General features: G+C 37.7%; 1 protein-coding gene across 1 annotated transcript in view; it reads right to left on the bottom strand.

Annotated features, from left to right (window-relative positions):
* Positions 1-552: 552 nt before the first annotated feature.
* ASPM (assembly factor for spindle microtubules) overlaps positions 553-20,095 on the bottom strand; it is a 37,782-nt gene continuing 18,239 nt past the window's right edge. Inside the window, exons 17-28 of the mRNA XM_073356735.1 lie at positions 17,946-18,140; positions 12,302-16,921; positions 10,159-10,325; positions 9,258-9,417; positions 6,430-6,639; positions 6,051-6,200; positions 4,759-4,950; positions 4,126-4,318; positions 3,467-3,621; positions 2,133-2,309; positions 940-1,112; positions 553-859 (exon numbers count right to left, since the gene is read on the bottom strand). Coding sequence (XP_073212836.1) covers positions 754-859; positions 940-1,112; positions 2,133-2,309; positions 3,467-3,621; positions 4,126-4,318; positions 4,759-4,950; positions 6,051-6,200; positions 6,430-6,639; positions 9,258-9,417; positions 10,159-10,325; positions 12,302-16,921; positions 17,946-18,140 — 6,498 coding nt within the window. The 3' untranslated portion in view covers positions 553-753. The remainder of the gene's footprint in view (positions 860-939; positions 1,113-2,132; positions 2,310-3,466; positions 3,622-4,125; positions 4,319-4,758; positions 4,951-6,050; positions 6,201-6,429; positions 6,640-9,257; positions 9,418-10,158; positions 10,326-12,301; positions 16,922-17,945; positions 18,141-20,095) is intronic.

Consider the following 20,095-nt stretch of genomic DNA (forward strand, 5'->3'; position numbering starts at 1 on the left):
AAGCAGGAAAGAAGAAACATTTAAGGGAGATGCTATGGAGGGCTGCTGGAGGGATGTATCCATGTTCACTGCTGGTTGAACAGGAAGAGTCCTGGCCCCTGTCAGTAACTGATGGCCCAGGAAGAAAGGGTCTAATTAGAGATAAGGATTGTGAGGTTTATGTATCTATCCTCATAACACTCCCCTGTACTATTATCCTTATTTTACAGACAGGGAACTGAAGCACAGATTTAGTGATTTGCCCAGGGTACCTGTAATGGAATGAAAATTGAAATTTGGGTCTCCAACAGCTCAAGGTAGTCCTCTAATCACTGGACCATCCTTCCTCTCATGTATACCATCTCTGCAGGCTGACTTGCACACTAATATTTAGTCCTCATTGCCAAATGGACATCCAAAACACATTCAGCCTTTGTGAGAAACTGCATGTTAAATTGCTGCCTTGTTTTTTGGTGGTTTTTTTTTTTTAATAAGATTACAGCTGCATAAAAACAGTATATTTGAAATAGTAAAGCAAGGAAAACACCCAAGAGCTTCAAAGCAGTTCAGTATTTTATTGTACAATTGCTTTAGGCATTAGTACAAAGTAGCATTAAAAAAAATGTATATAATACAAAATATAAAATAAAATGCCAATTTGAGAGTAAATTTGCATCTTTAAGTAATTGCTTTTGACACTAATTTGTTTTCCCCCTAAAAAGCATTTAACCATTTTGAATACACACACACACTTTCAAAGATAGTATCTACATTTTAGTGGTAAGCAGTACCAAGTGTATCCATTACCATTCGAATAGCTTGCAGAGGATCTACAATTTCTTGCATGTTATCTTTCCTTAAAACCCAGTCTGGTTTAATTCTGAAAAAAAGAATTGCTTGAAATTAGACAACAGTATATTTTCACAAGAAAAAAAAAGCAGGTTAATTTAGAATTCTTACCTTGAAACTACTTTTGTTCGTACAGGAGTTACTGGAACAAAGAAACTCCCACTCATGGATGTGTGCATCTTGTGTTTGGAAAGAGTTCTTTCAGCATCCATTTTGTGTTTACGAGTTGTAAGTTTGTACAAGCTATGAATACGAGAAGCAGCTCTAGATGTGCTTCGGATGTCCTAAGAAATACAAATTTCACACAATCAATACTCAAAAGGCAATTGAATAGGAAGTTAATAAATAATAGAAAACTACTCAATTTGCTCAATAGTCTACATTTTCATAGAACATGCAGCACTTCTCCCCATGAACACACACTGAAAGGTAATTTGAAAGCAACAGATTGTTAATTTCTGTAGGCATTTCAACATCCTGATGGCATTAGACATTTGAACTATCAGTAACACTGGAAGATACACAAGTAGCTTTATAACCAGATATTTCCAACTAAACTATTTCCAGAAAGTAATTTTATGCCTTGAATACAGTTTGTCTAATGATGGTTCCAAAGATACAGCAAACATTAACTAATTCATTTGCAGCTGCACCAGTGGAAGTGCTAGATTGGACAAGGACACAGGTGGATACCAGCAATATTACCAGTGAGTAACGTAGAGCTGGTCTGAAGAGATTTAAAATGACATGTGGATAAACAGCTGGTGGCAATTTGTATCTGGAGCCTTACCTACACTAACACTTGCAGTGTTGCTACCACCAATTGGGCTACACTGATGGGAATCATTTTAGAAATACAGCTAGTGCACACACAGTTTATTTGTCTGCCACGAACCAGGAAACAATGGTGCATGCCAACATGAAGTCTCACAAACCAACTGTACGGTAAGTAGAATTTGAGAACATCAATAAGTCTTACTGGATTGGAATGGAGAGCAAGGGCAAAGACAATATTTACAAAGTGTCATCAAGAAAAAAAGTACCAGTGGATAATTGTCAATGTTTTTAAATATATAAAAAAAGGAGGGGTGGAAAGACCCTGTTGTGCAACTCAAAGATCATGCATCACACTCAAGGTGAAATATACACCATATTACACTATTATAGCAACAAGTACTATTGTAACTGTGGTGGACACTGCTACAGTCAGATGCATATACTTCAACAGGCAGTCTGAATAATTCAATAGCAACCAGCTGGAAGAAGCCATAAGAAACTACGAAAAATGAAGCACTAAAACTTACAGCAGCTCTCTTTGAATCCTTTAAAAGAATGGCCAACAAACAACACGTTTTTGTGAAAATGCTTCCACCTTTCTCTGAAGTTTTGTCACCAGCCTTTTCTCTGTACATCTGCAGTAGGTCCAGTAATGTATCTACAGAATTTTCTACTTCATAAACTGCTTGAGTAGTTCTTTCATACTTAAAAGGAAGACAGAAAAGCTGATGTAAATAGATCTCAAATATAGCTTTATCAAGCTATAAGAAAATAAAGACTACACTCATTCAGGCCAACTGGGTGATACTTTTATTATATGGATTGCAGTTCAGATGAAACAAATTTCTGGGCATTAAGCTACAGTGCCAAATTGCCCTATGATAAATTGTTCTAAAACTTTTTTCTAGAAACTGGGGCAGCAGAGGTACATATTGTGCTCTCAGATTTCTTAGCCAGCTACAATGCAGTTCAGTTGTCTAACCAACATTTTATCCTTTCAAACTTTTCAGCACTGTATACTTCTTTTAAAATCATGCAAGCCTACAAAAAATATTAAAAATCAGTTTGACTGATTAAAATATACTATTTTTGTAATGAAATACAAGATATTCACTTAGGAAAATTTATTAGACTTGAATGCTAAACATTTTACTGATTTCAGCACATCACATATGAATGACTGTTTCATAAATCTATACATGTTTGTATTATATAGCCAACACTCAAGTTGGTACATCTAAAATTCATTGGTTTTGCAAACATTTCCATTAAAAAATTAAATCTGTAAATAGAACTAATCCATCTCCAACCCAAAGTTATGCTGAGTTAGCTTTAAATAATAATTTCTTATAGAACTGTTTATCACAGCTATAGATATGAAAAGGTGAGAATTTGGAAAAGCATCCTACACCAGTGTTTTATGTATGATTTGTAATTAAAATATTACAGAAAACTTCAGTATGTGAAACCCTACCAATGATTATTTCTCTTTTCTGTACAAAACGGTTTTCCAATTCCATAATGTAAAAAGCCTGGTACTTTTTCAACCATGCACCCTCTGCCACCACTCAGATTTTAGTTTGAATAAAATTAATTCATTGAAAGCCATGATTAAAATTAGACTACTTTACAGGATGTAATAATTGTTCACATTAAGAAAAAATAATCTGATGATCTGTTCAAAATAATTTGGCGTAATTGGTTTTAAAGTCAGGAAAAAGGGTTTGGGGGTTTTTTTGCAACACTATCAGTTATTACACTGGATAAATTCATGCTAATCTCTTTGGATAAATGTAAGTAAGTATCTGTAAATTAGACAGTCCACAGCTTATGAAACTTAAAAAGCAAAACACTGAAATACCTTTGAAACATTAAGCAGGACTTGAACTGAATATTTGATAACTTCCATACAGGGGATACTGCGGTTGCAATTCCGGATCAAAATAAAAATAGTGAAGATTGCTCCGCTGTGGGCCATATTTTCACAACAGAGAGGGGAGAGCCTGGTAACCACCTCTAAAATAAAAGGGTTCATTTGTGAATGCTAATCAAGTTATTTTCAAACAGTAACATTTTTCTTTATTAGGCTTGGCAAATACATGAGAACAAAAACAAAATCAATTTCAAGCCATGTTTCTAAACTAGGATTTTGAACATTCCGGCAAGTCAAAGGTATCCAGTGTATGTGATACTGCATATAAGGTGAAATTAAAAGTAAGTAGGACTCCCTTTATGCCTTACATGTAGTAAGTAGTACTGCTGGGCATGGGAAGGCCAGGAACTAGAATAATGCATTCATGACTACATTCTGATGTAGTTCTTTAAGACAGCTTGTTATCAGTGTCGTATTCGATTCAGAGGGAAATGGCTTTGCATACTGTTGTGTCCTCTAACTTCGTCACTTTTCCCAGTTGTACTGTAAGCTTGAATATAATCACGTGCTCCCCTTTCTCAGAAGTTTGGGAGTCCACTGCTGTCTTGAGAGTGCCCAATATTTAATTACGAAAAGAAACTACTAACCCAGATGTTTTAACGCTGCAAGAATGTAAGAAAGATGTTTGTATTTTAGAAGATAATCAATGGCAACTGCAGTTCTGTTACACAATTTGTTTTCTTCTTTGCTCTCTTTGTTAGCCATTTCCAAACTGTGTCGTAACGCTTTAGTTTTTGCTGTGTCATTTTTCTTCCTCCAAGAATATCCTCTCCACAATGCCTGAGAGAAAACATGGCAGAAAGATTTCACAAATGGGGAAAAGTTTTACAAGTAAGAGTGGCTCTAGGAAAGACTATTCATTAGAATCTCAAAAATCAACCTTATAGGAGTTTAATAAAATTTTAGTCTCAAAATACTTCAGTTGTAGAACTCTAAGTTATAAGCCTATGATCAGATGTAGTGTATTCAGTCCTTTGAATACTAGATTCCCAGTTCAAAAATACATCTATCAGAAACAGTGTCTTTTACTATTACTTGATGGCTAGTTGGTATTTAGCTTTCCAATCCAGTATTCATCTAAAAAATAAAAAAAAAATAAAAAAAATCTGTTCTCTTAAAGAAACACCTTTGGTTGTTAATAAAATAGAAGCAGGCTTTTCTAAGAACTATAAAATAGCAGACATGAGCAAGATGGAATTCACTTATTAGAATTCATATACCTGAAATTTAATTATTCCATTCTTCAGCTTTCTTCTGTGTTTGTAGAAAAGGAACTTTCGTACAGCTCTTTGGATTGTGGTTGCAGCCTCATTTCTCTGTTTCAGCCACCTTCGAACCATTCGCTGTATTTTAGTGATTTTCTGATGATCTTGTAGACTTTTTTTTTGTTGAAGTCTTGCTCGAAACCACCTCTGTTTAAGATAAATGGGAGTTTTTAAGAGACAAATTAAGTTTTCTTTCTTTTCCTGACACCACCACACATGCATGTATGCACGCACTTCTCGTTACTTCAAAATTGATAGAGTAAGGACTAAGATCTGAATTTATTATGGATTTAATTGATGCAAAGCCAGGAACTGAACACCACAATAGCAAAGGTGTGGCTTTGAAAGGGCTGGGAGCACCTAAAGAAACCCTTGGTGAAGGGGGAGATTTGCCACTGGACTGTGACGGTAGTAATGGGACTGGGTGACTAGCTCGCACTTGGCAGAGGTGGATGGGGAGAGAAGTTGCTAGCCCCATCCTTAATCCAGTTGCAGGGTCTCCTTTGATGCTGAGGACTAGGCTGATCACCAGTTTTGGGGTCTGGAAAGAATTTTTCCTTTATAGTAAATTTGCCTGTTTTGGCATGTGGATTTTTTCTCCACTTTCCATTTCACAGCCTGAGTCTTGTTTTGGGGAGATTAAATTAGTGGTCTCAACTTAGGCAGGTCCCTGTGTGATTGGTTAGGTTAGAACAGAGGTAGTCAATAGGCAGACCACGGACCAAATCTGGACCACCAGATGATTTTGAACAGACTATGAAATCTTTTTATTTACTTATTATTATTGTTATTGTTTTTGTATTATTTTCTCTAGATCTTGACCAAAAAGTTTGGACCTTAACAAAAAATAATTGGATTACCCTTGGGTTAGAAAGTATCCAAATAAGGTCCCTGTAACCTAGTTGGGGTTGCTTACACATTGGTTCTGAGCATGCTATTGCATGTGTAGGGGATATGACTCCATGTCTCATGCAGCTTGTGATTCCCCTTGAACTTGTCTCTCCGACCTCCAGCATAGAGAAGAGAGTGGGTCAGGACTCTGGTTTCCAGTCAGGGTCACTGGCAGGCCTGAGAGTGTGGAGGGGACATGGCCTTCACATCCACAGTGGGGCCACTGGTGACAGCTGACAGTACTGCAACAACTCTTCTGCATAGTTTGGTGATTATTCCAGTTAGGTAATAGTTAAATAAAATAGTTGAAGAGAATGAATAGTGTGCAACAGCTCCTCCCTCCCAATAATGCTAACCTGAATACATATGACAGAAGAGATCTGCATTTGTGCATGTTTCAATACAAGGTGAATTCTGAATGCTCTCTGAATTTTAATAGCAGAGAGATGATGATATGCAGCAGCTGAAAAACAAAGCAGCCGCTTCTTCTGTTTCTCATCTAAAATCTGTAGAAAGAAAAACAGAGTCAGGAAACAGCATTAATAATCAAATCCAGAGGTAGCCTTTGCTACATCATAATCATAATCTATGCTAACTCAGAAATGGAGTTCCACAAAAAATAGCTGGGGTTAGTGTAATGTCTGAAACCAGAGTTTTTCACTGTAGCCTAACTCCTAATCAATCTCATATATTTTAAATGTCTATGTAGTTATAATCACTTAAAAAGACACTTACCTTTTTTCTTACTAACCACCCCCGTAAAAATGCTTGCAGTTTAATAGCAGCTTTTCTAGTTTTGACGTATTTTATGCATTCAAGTCTTCCTTTTTGCCTAGCTCGTATATGTTTTTGGATGACCAAAGCAGCAGCTTTTTGTTGATGAAACTTGTGTCTTTCTTTGAAGCCTCGATAAGCTGCCTGAATCAAACATGCAGCCTGCTGCATCTAGAAAATAAATTGTGTGTTGATAGTCAAGTGTGCTTTTTCTTGCCATAGTGGAAGTACTTAGGTTTTCATGTTTATCGCATTACCCTCTATTGTAAGATGGAAAGAAGTGGCCAAGGATCAAAAATAAAATGAAGGTGCCACTAAACTTCTCACTTAAATTCAACTCAGCAAGTCAGTCAGCATTCACTAATAGCAGTAGGAGTTTTCACAACTTAGAGGCTTTTTTCCTCCTGAAAGGACTTAAAAATGTTGGCAACGGATTTTATTTTAAGCAGGTTGGCCATGACAGCAATAGACCATTTTTACATTTATTTAAAGTGCAGGACTTATTATCATATGTGTAGATTAGGCAAATGCAATATTTGGCAAAGTTTAAGTGACTGGGATCTTGTTTGCTCTCAAAGTAAAGGAAACCTGAACCTTTAAGGAAATGGAAGAGCTCAAAAAGTGGGGGGGAACAACTCTGATATATTTCTTAGGTGTCATTCACAAATCAATGCAATCTTAGTTCTGGTTTTACTTCTCTTTTCCCCTTCCATACTTCATGATATTTTGGTGACAAACCTTTTTTTAAATAGCAGAAAGTATTATAAGTAGGGCTGTCAAACGATTAAAAAAATTAATCTCAATTAATCGCACTGTTAAAAAATAGAATACCGTTTATTTAAATTATTTCTACATTTTCAAATATATTGATTTCAATTACAACACGGAATACAAGTGTACAGTGCTCACTTTATTTATTTTTGATTACAAGTATTTGCACTGTAAAAAAAAAAATAGTATTTTTCAATTCACCTACTACAAGTACTGCAGTGCAATCTCTTTATCATGACAGTTGAACTTACCAATGCAGAATTATGTACAAAAAAGCTGCATTCAAAAATAAAAATTTTAGAGCCTGCAAGTCCACTCAGTCATACTTCTTGTTCAGCCAATTGCTCAGACAAATAAGTTTGTTTACACTTGCAGAAGATAATGCTGCCCCCTTCTTGCTTAAAATGTCACCTGAAAATGAAAACGGGCGTTTGCATGGCACTGTTGTAGCTCATGTCACAACATATTTATGTGCCAGATGCACCAAAGATTCATATGTCCCTTCATGCTTCAACCGCCATTCCAGAGGACGTGTGTCCATGCCGATGACAGGTTCTGCTCAATAACAATCCAAAGCAGCGCAGACTGACGTATGTTCATTTTCATTATCTGAGTCAGATCCACCAGCAGAAGGTGGATTTTCTTTTTTGGTGGTTCTGTAGTTTCCGCATTGGAGTGTTGCTCTTTTAAGACTTTTGAAAGCATGCTCCACACTTTGTCCATCTCAAATTTTGGAAGGCACTTCAGATTCTTAAAACCTTGGGTCGAGTGCGGTAGCCATCTTTAGAAATCTCACAATGGTACCTTCGACTGCACATTTGACAAAACACAAAGTGTTCTTAAAATGAACAACATGTGCTGGGTCATCATCCGAAACGGCTATACCATGAAATATATGGCAGAATGCAGGTAAAAGAGCAGGGGACATACAATCCTCCCCCAAGGAGTTCAGTCACAAATTTAATTGATGCTTTTTAAAAACAAACAAACAAACAAAAAAAAACAAGCGGCATCAGCATGGAAGCATGTCCTCTGGAATGGTGGCCGAAGCATGAAGGGGCATATGAATGTTCAGCATATCTTGCAACGATAGCTACAAAAGTGCCATGCAAACGCCTATTCTCACTTTCTGATGACACTGTAAATAAGAAGCGGGCAGCATTATTTTCTGTAAATGTAAACAAACTTGTTTGTCTTAGAGATTGGCTGAACAAGAAGTAGGACTGAGTGGACTTGCAGACTCTGAAGTTTTACATTATTTTGTTTTTGAGTGCAATTACGTAACAAAAAAAATCTGCATTTGTAAGTTGCACTTTTAAAACAAAGATTGCATTACAGTACTTGTATGAGGTGAATTGAAAAATACTATTTCTTTTGTTTATCATTTTTACAGTGCAAATATTTGTCATCAAAAATATACACTTTGATTTCAATTACAGCAAATACTATATGAAAAATGTACAAAAACATCCAAAATATTTAATAAATTTCAGTTGATATTCTATTAACAGTGCAATTAAAATTAGTCACAATTAATTATTTTAATCACAATTAATTTTGAGTTAATCGTGTGTTAACTGCGATTACTCGACAGCCGTAAATTATAAGTAAAGCAGACAACGACAGCTACAGTGAAGGATTACTGCGTTCCACTGTTAACTTCAATGGGACTATTCAAAGTGTCAAAAGTTAAGCACATACTTAAGTCTTTGATAGGGGATTTCACTTTGGCATTTTCTGACTCAAGTACTTCTCTTTTCAACTTTAACATTTTTTTTAATGTAATTTTCTTTATAAATATAGTATAGATTTAAACTAGAGCCCAACCAAGAAGATTTTCTTTAGGAAAAATTAACTTGAATAAAAGTAGTTATATATCAAAGGCAATGAACAGGCTCACTTTTTAGAGAGAAAGCTAAATTATTGGCTGAGTACATTATACAAGTTTACTGCACACACTGAAAATATTTAACATTCAACACCACTCATGTCTTAGCTGAATTTAAGAGTGAAAATACCTTTTTAATCTGTTTCCTAGTGCTGTATCTTCTGTAACCTAATTGAATCTTAACTGCAGCTTTCTTGGTTGCTAGGAATTGTAGCAGAATTGTTCTTGCAGTGAGGGTTTCTCTCCATCTCCTCTGAATAGTAACTGTAGAGGCCTTCACTTTCAAAAACCTGTTGCAAATGAACATTTTAGTTTTTCTAAAAAACAAAAACGTGAGTTTTAAAAATGAGGTTTTCATTTGCATTTATTTATTGCCATCAGCAGAACATTAGCAAAACAAGTGGCATTCATTGGAAAGTTATCAAATCCATAGACATTTTGGTTTACACACACAGAATGTAAATAGAACACTGGCCCAGCTCTTAAGGCTCAAGACTAAAGTCAATGGAAACATGAAACATTAAGAGTAAAACTAGTAAAAAGTGACTTGAGAAATTTTAGATCTTGTCTCAAGACAAATAAATAGAAAACAAAAATAAGTTTAACTTTGGAGCAGGAACTAGGACTAATTAAAATACAAAAAAAAAAACCCACATGTTTTTAATTCTGGAGTTTTCAAAACACAGACATAAGTCTCGAGAAGAAAGCAGTGTAGTAAAACTAAACTTCACATATGAAATGAAAGAAAGTACCCGCAGCTGGCTCTCCCCTTCTGTCCTTCCAAGATTAACAAACACAAAACTCACACCAAATACAAAGATTAGGTTTTTGAGGGCTGGGGCTTAAACATGTGAATAACTTTATGCACATTAGCCACAAGGAGTCAATGGATTACTCACATACTTGAGTCTTTGCAGAATCAGGGCCTAAAGAGATAACAGAGCTTTGCCAGAGTACAAAGCAATATTAAGTTATGAAACAATAATAGCTCAGGACCACGAAAAGAAGTATGTCACACAATAGTACATTACCAGGTCCTCTGCTGTTTGGTTTTGAAATAACCTTGAATGATACAAGTAGCTTTTACCACAGCTATATATTCTTTTCGTGCTCTGTATCTTCTGAACCAGGCTTGAATTGTTCGTGCAGCTCTCATTTTACCAGCCAACTGCCTGGCTTTAAAACCTCTAAATAAAGCCTATCAAACATAAAAACAAACAAGCAATTAATTTTGTATTTAATGGGACAAACTAGGATAACCCTCCCCGTCCCCACAACTAGTCACTTCTGCCTGAATGTCTTTTTTTAAATCTTATTGTGACAAGCTACACACAAGATTACTAGAGAGGAGGGGGAAAAAAAAAATCTTGTCAGTTTCTTTACTAATAGCACTTTGTGTATAGTCACTTTCTCCTGCACACAGCAAGTATAAGCTGGGAAATACTACACACACTTTCATCAATGTCAATTTCACAAAGAGAAAAAAAATCCCAAAATGAATTAAAAGATAAAAGTTACAGATTTCAAAGATCATCCTGGAACAACCTGAAACTTAACTACAACTATTTTGATTTGAAGCTGTTTTTGTTATTCAATATTTCAAAGGTGACGTGCTCAGTAGCACTGCTGTATTTACAGAGTTGGAAACTTGTAGTGAAGGTATTGTTGTCTCTAAATCCATGGTAAATCCTAGCATATTTCAGTTTGTACTGTCCTTTTTTTCTGCTCTTACCATAAACTGTGGCTCTACTCACCAATTTCACTTTTTGTAAGTGGCCAATCAAATGATTTCTGCATCTATATTATGGGAATTTGGGATGCTGAGGATCTCCCACCTTATGCACTCTCTGTTTTGAAGGCAGAAGCGCAATCACCTGTCTAGGTACACTTGCACATTAGTAAGAGGTGAGGTTAGATAAGGCAGCAGAAACTCTCCCAGGGGCTCCAGCAACTGAAAAATAAATGGGAGGGTTTCTCCCAAACAAAAAATCTGGAACATTATAAGAAACCCTAAAACTCCTACTCCCCTTTTTGGGGCGTGCAGGAGAAGGAAATGTAAAAAGGTAAGGAGTATCGTGGCACCTCCTATTCCAGGAAGCTATGGCAGTCCAAGGAGCAATCTCCCTGTCCCCCAAACAAGACAGCTAAATGGACAAGGGAAAGAAATCACTTGCAGCTCTTCCCACAAACAAACAGCCTATGGGGGTAGCGGGAGACACACTCAGCCAAAAAAAGTGGGAAACACCAAAAGGAAGTTCAGAGGACCAGTTACTGTGAACGCACTGGTTAGTTCCCCACTGCTGTCTGTGGAGGCAAGAACAGTGCTCTCTACTTTCTCCCAGCAGCCTTTTGACCTGTCACGGAGGAGGGAAGACTGGGTTTTTGAGTGTTTTTCCTCACATCTCTAGACATATCTCTGGATTCGTGGACCACACTATTTTCCCTCTGATGTTCAGCTGCCTCCCACCCCCTCTTGGGAAAAAAAAAAAATAGTCAGGGGCCTCAAATATCTAAGGTTAACAAGTTTTTTAAAAGGGATCAAGATCACCATTTATTCACTCTAAAAGAGAGCCTTTTAAAGAGGGCTGACAGAGACTATGTAAAAATGGCCTCTTCTTACCCCTTGCTCTGTGTATGTTGTCATAGCTTCTCACTTTGACAAAATAAGTGACTACTTTTACTGTATTTACCACTCCAGAGCCCACACATTTACGTAAATGAGCTGGCTTCCATTCCTTCTCATATCAGTAGAACTATTAAGTTACCATTAGTCACATCTGTACAAACCAACTGAATACGAGGGCATAGTTTAACCTGCAGAATCTTTGTTTCCTGCGCAAGCAGGAAAAACACCAACTTGACTTTCGCAGCCTGAAAGTTGAGTTTGTAGGACTAGAATTTAGGAAAAGTTATTACTTGTAAAATGAGCATTTTGGATGTGGAAGTCACTAACAATGCCATTTTTAAAGTCACCTTTCAAAGTATAACTGATTCATTTGTTGATGATCGTTATAGCAGTTATATCAATCATGCTTCAGAAACTTATCACGTACTGGCAACCAGTATTGTACCTCTGGTCTTGTTTTTAAACACAATTTATATTACAGTTTGTCATCGGATGTTACAGTATTAACCAGGGATGTATACAGCACAACACATTGCATTTTCACATACCTGAATTTTTACTGTGCTTTGTTTAAATCTCTGAAGCTTTCTCTGCTCGATGAATCCCCGGATTCTAGACTGTATAATTATAATGCTCTTCCGGGTTCTCAAGTAAGCTCCTCTTTGGTGTTTCATAGCTAAATGTGATTTGAAGTGCTGCTGTAATACAAATGCTGCCTTTCTGTAGGTCATATACTGTAATTTGGTTTTATTCATCAAGTAGTAAGACTGCAATGTAACAGCTGCTGCTCTGAGTCTAACAAATTTTCTGCGATGCACAGCCATGTGAAGAAAAGCCTGAATCTTTCTTGCAGCACGTTTTTGCTTTGCCATTTTTCGTACTACTGTTCCACGATAGGCAGACTGAATAATTATTACGGCTTGCCTTTGGGCAGAGTACTCAGCTTTCTGTAAACGAGCCATTCGACAGGCTCTGTACCATCGCTGAATCGCAACTGTTGAATCCCGAATTGCTTTGTAGCGAGTTTTCATTCTATGGCATCGGAATGCAGACTGAATTGCTGCTGCTGCGGTCTTCTTCTTAAGAAAACGTCTCCTGTCTAAGTACATCTGTAATACTGACTGAATACGCTGTGCAGCTTGTATGATTGTAGCCAACTGCCTAGCTTTTTTAGCACGAAAAGCAGACTGAAGGCAAAGGGCAGCCTTTTTAATTTTGGTATAGTTTTTTACTTCAGCTTCTCTTGCCCTGTTAGCTCTGAACCTTTGCTGTACAACTCCGACTGCCCAGTGTAACTGTTTATAATGATTATGCTGTTTGTGCATACGATAAAGAGACTGTATTACAGTTGCTGATGTGTGCATGATTTTCAGTTCTTGTCGTGCTTTCATGCCTCTATAAGCAGCCTGAATGATCAGCACAGATTTCTGAATGGTCAGATATATCTTCCGTTGAACTTTTCCTTTAACATAGAATCGGTAATAATTCTGTATGACTAGAGCTGCCATTCTCATTCTCTGGTAGGAGATTTTAATCTTATGCGTTCTAAATGCTGACTGGATTGTGCTGGCAGCCAAATGCATATGTTGAATGTTTCTTCTTGTTTGAATACCCCTGTACAGAGACTGTATACGAATAACTGCTCTACGAAAAGAAAGGTATTCCTGAGTGTGCCATCTTACCAAAATTAAAGCTCTGTATCTTCTCTGAAGGACAACAGCAGCAGCTTTAAGGGAAAGATACCTCTGTCGTTCTTTAAATGTTTTAAAACATCTCTGAAGAACAACAGCAGCTTGACACATTTCTCGATGTTTTTTTCTTGCCCTCATCTCCCGAAAAGCTCTCTGAATGCAAGTTGCTGCTTTCTTCATAGAAGAGTACTGCTGTACTGCAATTCCTCTCAGCTTACTGGCTCTGTGTCTTTTCTGTATTACTTGGGTTGCCCACTGTACTTTTTTGTAGTAAAAACTTTGCTTGTACATTCGATAATTGGTTTGTATTATGGTTGCAGCATTATGTTTTTTCTTTAGGAGCTGTCTTGTTTTCATTCCTCTATAGGCAGCCTGAAGAACTAAAACAGAGTTGTACTGTTTTAAGTACATTTCTCTCACACGTTTTCCCTCCTTGTAAGCTCGGTAATGTTGTTGTATAGTTATTGAAGCAAATTTGACAGATTGATAGGAAACACGCATTCTATACATTCTTAAGGTTGCTTGGATAACTGTAGCAGCCCTGTGCATCTGTTGCATCTTTTCCCTTACCACAAAGCCTCTATAAGCAGACTGTATGGTAACAACAGCCTTACGGATATGAAGATATTCTTGGTGCTGTTGCTTTGCATGTGCTGTTGCTCTATATTTTCTCTGAATCATAACAGCAGCTGCCTTAAGAGAAATATATTGTTTCCTTTTAAGAAAGGACCTAACTCTCCTTTGAAGAAGGGCTGCAGCTACATGTATCATTTTCAAATGTCTTCTGGTTTTCATACCGCGAAACGCAGCCTGGATACAGAGTATGGACCTCTTCATAATCCTGTATTTGTGTACTTGAACATTTCGTTCTTTGCAAGCACGATACCACTGCTGTATCTGTTTAGTTACCATGGATAACTTTTTGAAATCTTTTTGTTGTCTGTGCATTCGATAATATGACTGTATTATTGTTGCAGATTGATGCATAATTCTTACCTTTCTTCGAACTTTCATGCCTCTATAGGCAGACTGAAGGACAAGGGATGATCTCTGTAGCTCTAAGTATTTTTTACGTTCCACTCTCCCTTGATGAAATGCTCTATATCTAATTTGAATTACAATTGCTGCCAGTTTCACTGCCCGATACCTAATGTTTATACGATGCATCTTAAACATGGCTTGAATTGAAATAGCCGCCTGATGCATGCAGTGAATTTGTCGTCTTACTTTTATACCTCTATAAATAGCTTGAATTTTAACAACTGCATTCTTTAAAGACAGATATTCCTGCTTTTGATACTTAGCTTGAACAACTGCACGATGCCGCCTTTGAACCATGATAGTCATAGCTTTAAGTGCTGCATATTTTTTTTTTACTACATAGGATCTGTAGGTTGCTTGTATAGTAGTAGCAGCTTTGTTGAATTCCCATAATTGTTTCCTCACTCTCATCCCACGGAAAGCAGCTTGCAAGACTAAGACAGCTGCTTTTGTTTTTAGATAAAGTGTACGCTGTTTCTTTTTCATACAGTAAGCTCTGTAGTGTCTCTGAATCACTAAGACAGCTTGTCTCAAAGTTTTCAACTTTGATTGATTTACATGCATTCTGTAATAGGACTGTATGATTACTGCAAATTGATGCTTCCTTTGAATTTGTTTTCTCACAGTTCTTCCTCTCCAAACTGCCTGGAGCTGTACAATACAGTTATGCAGTTCCATATATTCTTGCCGCTGTTTTCTACCTACAATGCTGGCTCTATAATGCTGCTGGATAGTTAGCACAGCATTGTTTACAAGCCTGAATCTTTGAGCCTGGAACTTTCTAAAGGCAGTCTGTATTATAACTGCAGCACCATGCTGCCTTTGAACCTGTTTTCGTACTTGCCAACCACGAAGAGCTGCTTGAAGAGAAATCACAGCTGCTCTTCTTTTTAAGAAGCTCAGTCTCACTTTGTAACCAGTTTTGTAGGCTCTGTACCACCTCTGAATCACAAGAGAGGCCTGAATCATTGCTTGATATTTCATTCTTGCAGCATGAGCTCTAAAAGCTGTCTGGATCTTAACAGTGGCCGTATACTGAAGTTTAAGCATTTTGCGTACTCTATAACCTCTGTAGGCTGCTTGCAAGCAGACAACTGCCTTTTTGACTTTCAAGAACTTCTGCCTCTGATGGACTTGCTCTTGGTATGCACAATAACGATTCTGAATGATAACAGTAGCGCTATACACCCTCAGATAGCGTTGCCTATCCCTTTTCATTCTGTAGTAAGCCTGGAGCAAGGTTGCAGCCTCTCTCCATCTTTGTACTCGTTTTCTGATCAGATGCCCTCGCACTGCAGCTTGAACGCTGACACAAGCTATCGTCAGTTTTCTATATTCTTTAAGTTGAAGGATGTATTTTTGGGAACGGTATCTTCGTTGAACATAGAGTGCTGCCTCCCTTAAAGCACGATAATGTTTACGTGCTTGTATCATTTTTATAAAAGCCTGAATCTTCACTGCAGCAGCTTTTAAATTTTCAAATCTTCTCTGGGCAACATAAGCACGATAACTTGACTGAATTTTCACCACACATCTCAATACGTGGGCCTCTTTCCTAGCTTGCATTCTTCTATAGGCAGATTGTAGCACAATAGCAGCAAGGCGTATTTTCTGGAAAGAAGAGACAGCATTTTTGGACGCAACATATGCTCTGTATCGAGTCTGAATTATGCAAACAGCATTTTTAGTCTCTTTGTATCTTTTTAGTTGTTGATATTTTCTCACATGCGACTGTAATGTAACAACAGACTGTTTCAGGAGTAAAAATCTTCGCTTCTCTTGCCTCATTCTCCAGTGTGATTGAACAACACAGACTGCTTTTATTTGTCTATATAACAGACGAGCTTTCCTGCCTCTAAAAGCAGCTTGGAGGACTGTAACTGCTGCACGTTTTTGCAAATAGTTTTTTCTTTGAATTTTACCTAACCGATAAGCTCTGTAATACTTTTGAATCATCAGTATGCAAGCCCTTTTTTCCTCATAAACATGTTTAGCCTGAACACATCTAAGCCAGGCTTGAATCTGGATAACACTTTTTCTAACATGTAAATACTGCTTCAAATCTTTATGCATTCTATACCAAGACTGTATGACAACAGCAGCTCGCTCTCTCTTAGCTAATTTTGAGGCTTGCCATTTTCGGAAAGCAGTTTGCAACACTATCGCAGCTTTAATTTTCTGCTCAATTTTGTGTTTTCTCCATCTTCTAAATGCAGATTGAATGACAAGTGATGAAGACTTTAAAGTTTCATATCTTTGCTGATCTTGTTTTGCCACCAAGGAAGCACGCAAATGTCTCTGAATTGTAACAGTTGCCCAAAGAAGTCGTTTATACACAGAAGCAGCAATCATCATTCTTATCCTAGCTTGCACAAGGATAACATAGTATCTTAGCTGCAGGTATCTTTTTCTAGCACAGAATCTTCTCCAGTAAGTCTGCGAGAGAGAACAGAATGATAAATTTATGAATTAAACTGAGATTATATTAATATTCAAGTTAGCCTAGAAGTTTCACCCCAAGAACTAGTTATTTTTCTTATTGAAAAAGAAAAAACAAAATCCCCCAATTTTGCCACTTTCAGCATTAATCCTCAGTTTATGGACTATAGGTCTGTGGGTTCCAATTTATTCACTCCTACCCTATCCCCAGACTAACGATCCAGAACTTTTTTCATGATCACAAATACAGAATGCATTAAGGCTATTCCTTTTTACATACCAATTCTATGCCAAAGGGTGAACCTATTAAAGCAGTTAAGATTACCTTTCAAACGGTTGAGAAATAAACTTTTTTTAAGAAAACTCTGGGACTTTGTGTTAATTCTCAGTTTAAGTAACATTTGGGTTGAAGTCCACAAGTTACTGTTGGGTATTTATTTATATATTCTTATTTATAAGAGTTCTGAATTAAAAGTAACAATAAGGGTTCTCTCATACATATTCAAAGTATGTACCACATCTTAATAGAGAAAATTTCTTATGTATTAGCACAAATCAGGAATGAGGCAGTAGATGACTACTTCTCCCACTAAAAGCAAGCATCCCTGTGGCACCTACAGCAATTGCTTATATAGAGAAGGAAGGAATATTAAGAAATTAATGAATTTTCAGGTTCAGTGCTATTTAGCAGCTGGAAAAGCAGCAGAACAGCACCACATAATCAGAAATTTAGGAACCACTATTTTAAACCCTTTGGTGCACCAATGGGAAACTTTAAAAACAATAGCAAATACCAGCATTATGTCCCATTTGGCACTTTCAAAAGGAATAGTCCAGAGTTCTGGGTAGTTTAGTCTGCAGCTACTGAAGACAGAGAATATACTGCTTTAAGCCTTTGTGATGCCACCAGCAAAACCTCTGACATGGGAATGTGCCTTTTCCTTCAACTTTTAAGTAGAGAAGAAGCTCCTTTTAAAAAGCTTCATTGCTTTCCCCTCCCCCCAGTTAACTTAAATCGTACCTGGATGACTGTAGCTGATTCACTTTTAGTTTCCTCCAATTTTGCCTTTTTTAATTTCAAAGTTTTCCTCTCAGCTAAATATCTTCTCCAGTGTTTCTGAATGAAAATTGCTGCATTAACTTTTTTCTGGATGCGACGGTGAGACAGAAAATTTATTACAGCTGATTGAATAATCCGAGCAGCTTTGTCTTTTTCCTGCAAGGAGTGAATTTCCATTGAAAGTTGTGGGTTTTGTTTTTTTAAACTAAAAAACAAACAGAGTAGATACCCAAAGCTATGCCTCCATCGTTTCTCGGAGATCACAGTAGTGTCAGTTGCAAAAATTTACTCGAATACACATTTCACTGTATCTTAGTTTGAGTAACAATGTTTATTTCTCCCTTAAACACACATTTTCAAATAAGTTTCATGTGCTTTTTCAGCATCAAAACAGGATCCCTCTAATTTTAATACATAAAAGCTAATTAGCAAAACTACTATGTTGATTATAGTTATTTTTAGAGATTTGTCAAAGAGAGAGTTTCCCACTAATAACAAAAGTTGGTTAAAATATATGTAGTGTCATATTTCAATCCTTCCCCCACCCCTTCAGCTTAGATGAGAAGATATGTTATTTCTTCACCTCCTGTTACCGGAAGCAAAAACTTTCCTGAAATAGATCTTAGGGATTTCAGCTGGTAAGTCATTATAGATGGTACATCTTATGTTCTTGCCTTCTTCCCTTGGACAACGTGCCCTCTTTATTCACGGTCTTCAACATTTTTAACTTTAGATATTAGCAGTAGTGCTAGCTTTTAACTTCAATATTAAGGAACTCTTAAACGAAGTTACTCACCTTTTGCAGTAATGATGGTTCTTCAAGATGTGGGTCCATATGTGTGCTCCACTGTAGGTGTGCTTGCATCCCTATGCTGCTAATCAGAACTTTGGTAGCAGTGTCTGCCAGGGCCGCACACGTGCGGTCTCTCCTCGTACTGTACCACAACACTCATCAGCAAGCGCATGCTAACCTCCCTTATTTCCTTCTCTACCACAGAGTCATTGACAAAAACTCTGAAGTGGAGGAGGGTGGGTGGTGTGTGATTTATGCTGGGGTTGGGGACTAAATCATCTCTTTTGTCCCGGTGTACAGATAACCAGTGACTGAAGGGTAGACCTGGAGTCCTTCAGAGCGCGAAGGGAGGTGTCAGTCTTCCCAGAAAAGAGCTTTGTGCCCTCAAAAGGGAAGGTCCTCCTGTGGACTACCCCTCTTTCGGGAATCCTGACAAAATGAAGCTATCATGCTCATTGCATTACCACAGCTGTAGAGATGAACCTAGCTGCCATGCTGGCTGCATCGAGGGCAGAGTGCAGCAATGTTTTTGCCACTAATTGGCCCTCCTGGATAATGGCCTTAAAGGAATTGTAATGTGTCTCTGGCAACTTTTCAATAAAGTCATTCAGTTTTGAGTAATTTATGCAGTTGTATTTCGCCATGAGCGCTTGTAGTTGGCGATACAGAACTGCAAAGTGGCTGAGAAGTACACTTCTCTGCTAAAGGATCAAGATGCTTCCAATCCCTATCATAGCGAGTAGCCTTTGATTGGTGTTATTGGCTGCAAGAGTTGATGGCATCCACCACAATGGAGTTGGGTGAGGAGTGAGAAAATAGGAATTCAGATTCCTGGGCTGAGACATAATATTTTTGTGTCTGCTCACTTGCAAGTTGGCACCACTGATGCCAGAGTTTGCCACAAGATGTTTGCCGGGACTAAAATGGCCTAATTAATTGAGAGGGCAATTTTTGAGGAGGATGAAGAGTGGAGGATGTCAAAGAGCTGATGGTGGGTGCCCTTGACTTCCTCCAATTGTATCTTGAGGGTGTTTGCCAGCTCCTGGAAAACACGAAAGTCATCTGCCAAAGATGGTGTGGGAGGCATGACGGCTTCGCCTGGAGACTAGAATATGCACCTAGGTGTCACTTCCTCCTTGGTACCAGCTTCCTGTTCCTCGATCTCTTGAGGCAGTTAAGAAGCCCTAGATGCTGTGGACAAGGGGGTGTTCTAGGAGGTGAGGCTCAAGAGGCATGCTGTTGGTGCACCACACAAGGGCAGCACAAGGAGAGACAGTGCATGAGTGGGCCTAACAGACAGTGCTATCAAAGTTCTCCA

The sequence above is a fragment of the Lepidochelys kempii genome, chromosome 8, assembly GCF_965140265.1.
Source record: "Lepidochelys kempii isolate rLepKem1 chromosome 8, rLepKem1.hap2, whole genome shotgun sequence".
Classification (NCBI taxonomy): domain Eukaryota; kingdom Metazoa; phylum Chordata; order Testudines; family Cheloniidae; genus Lepidochelys; species Lepidochelys kempii.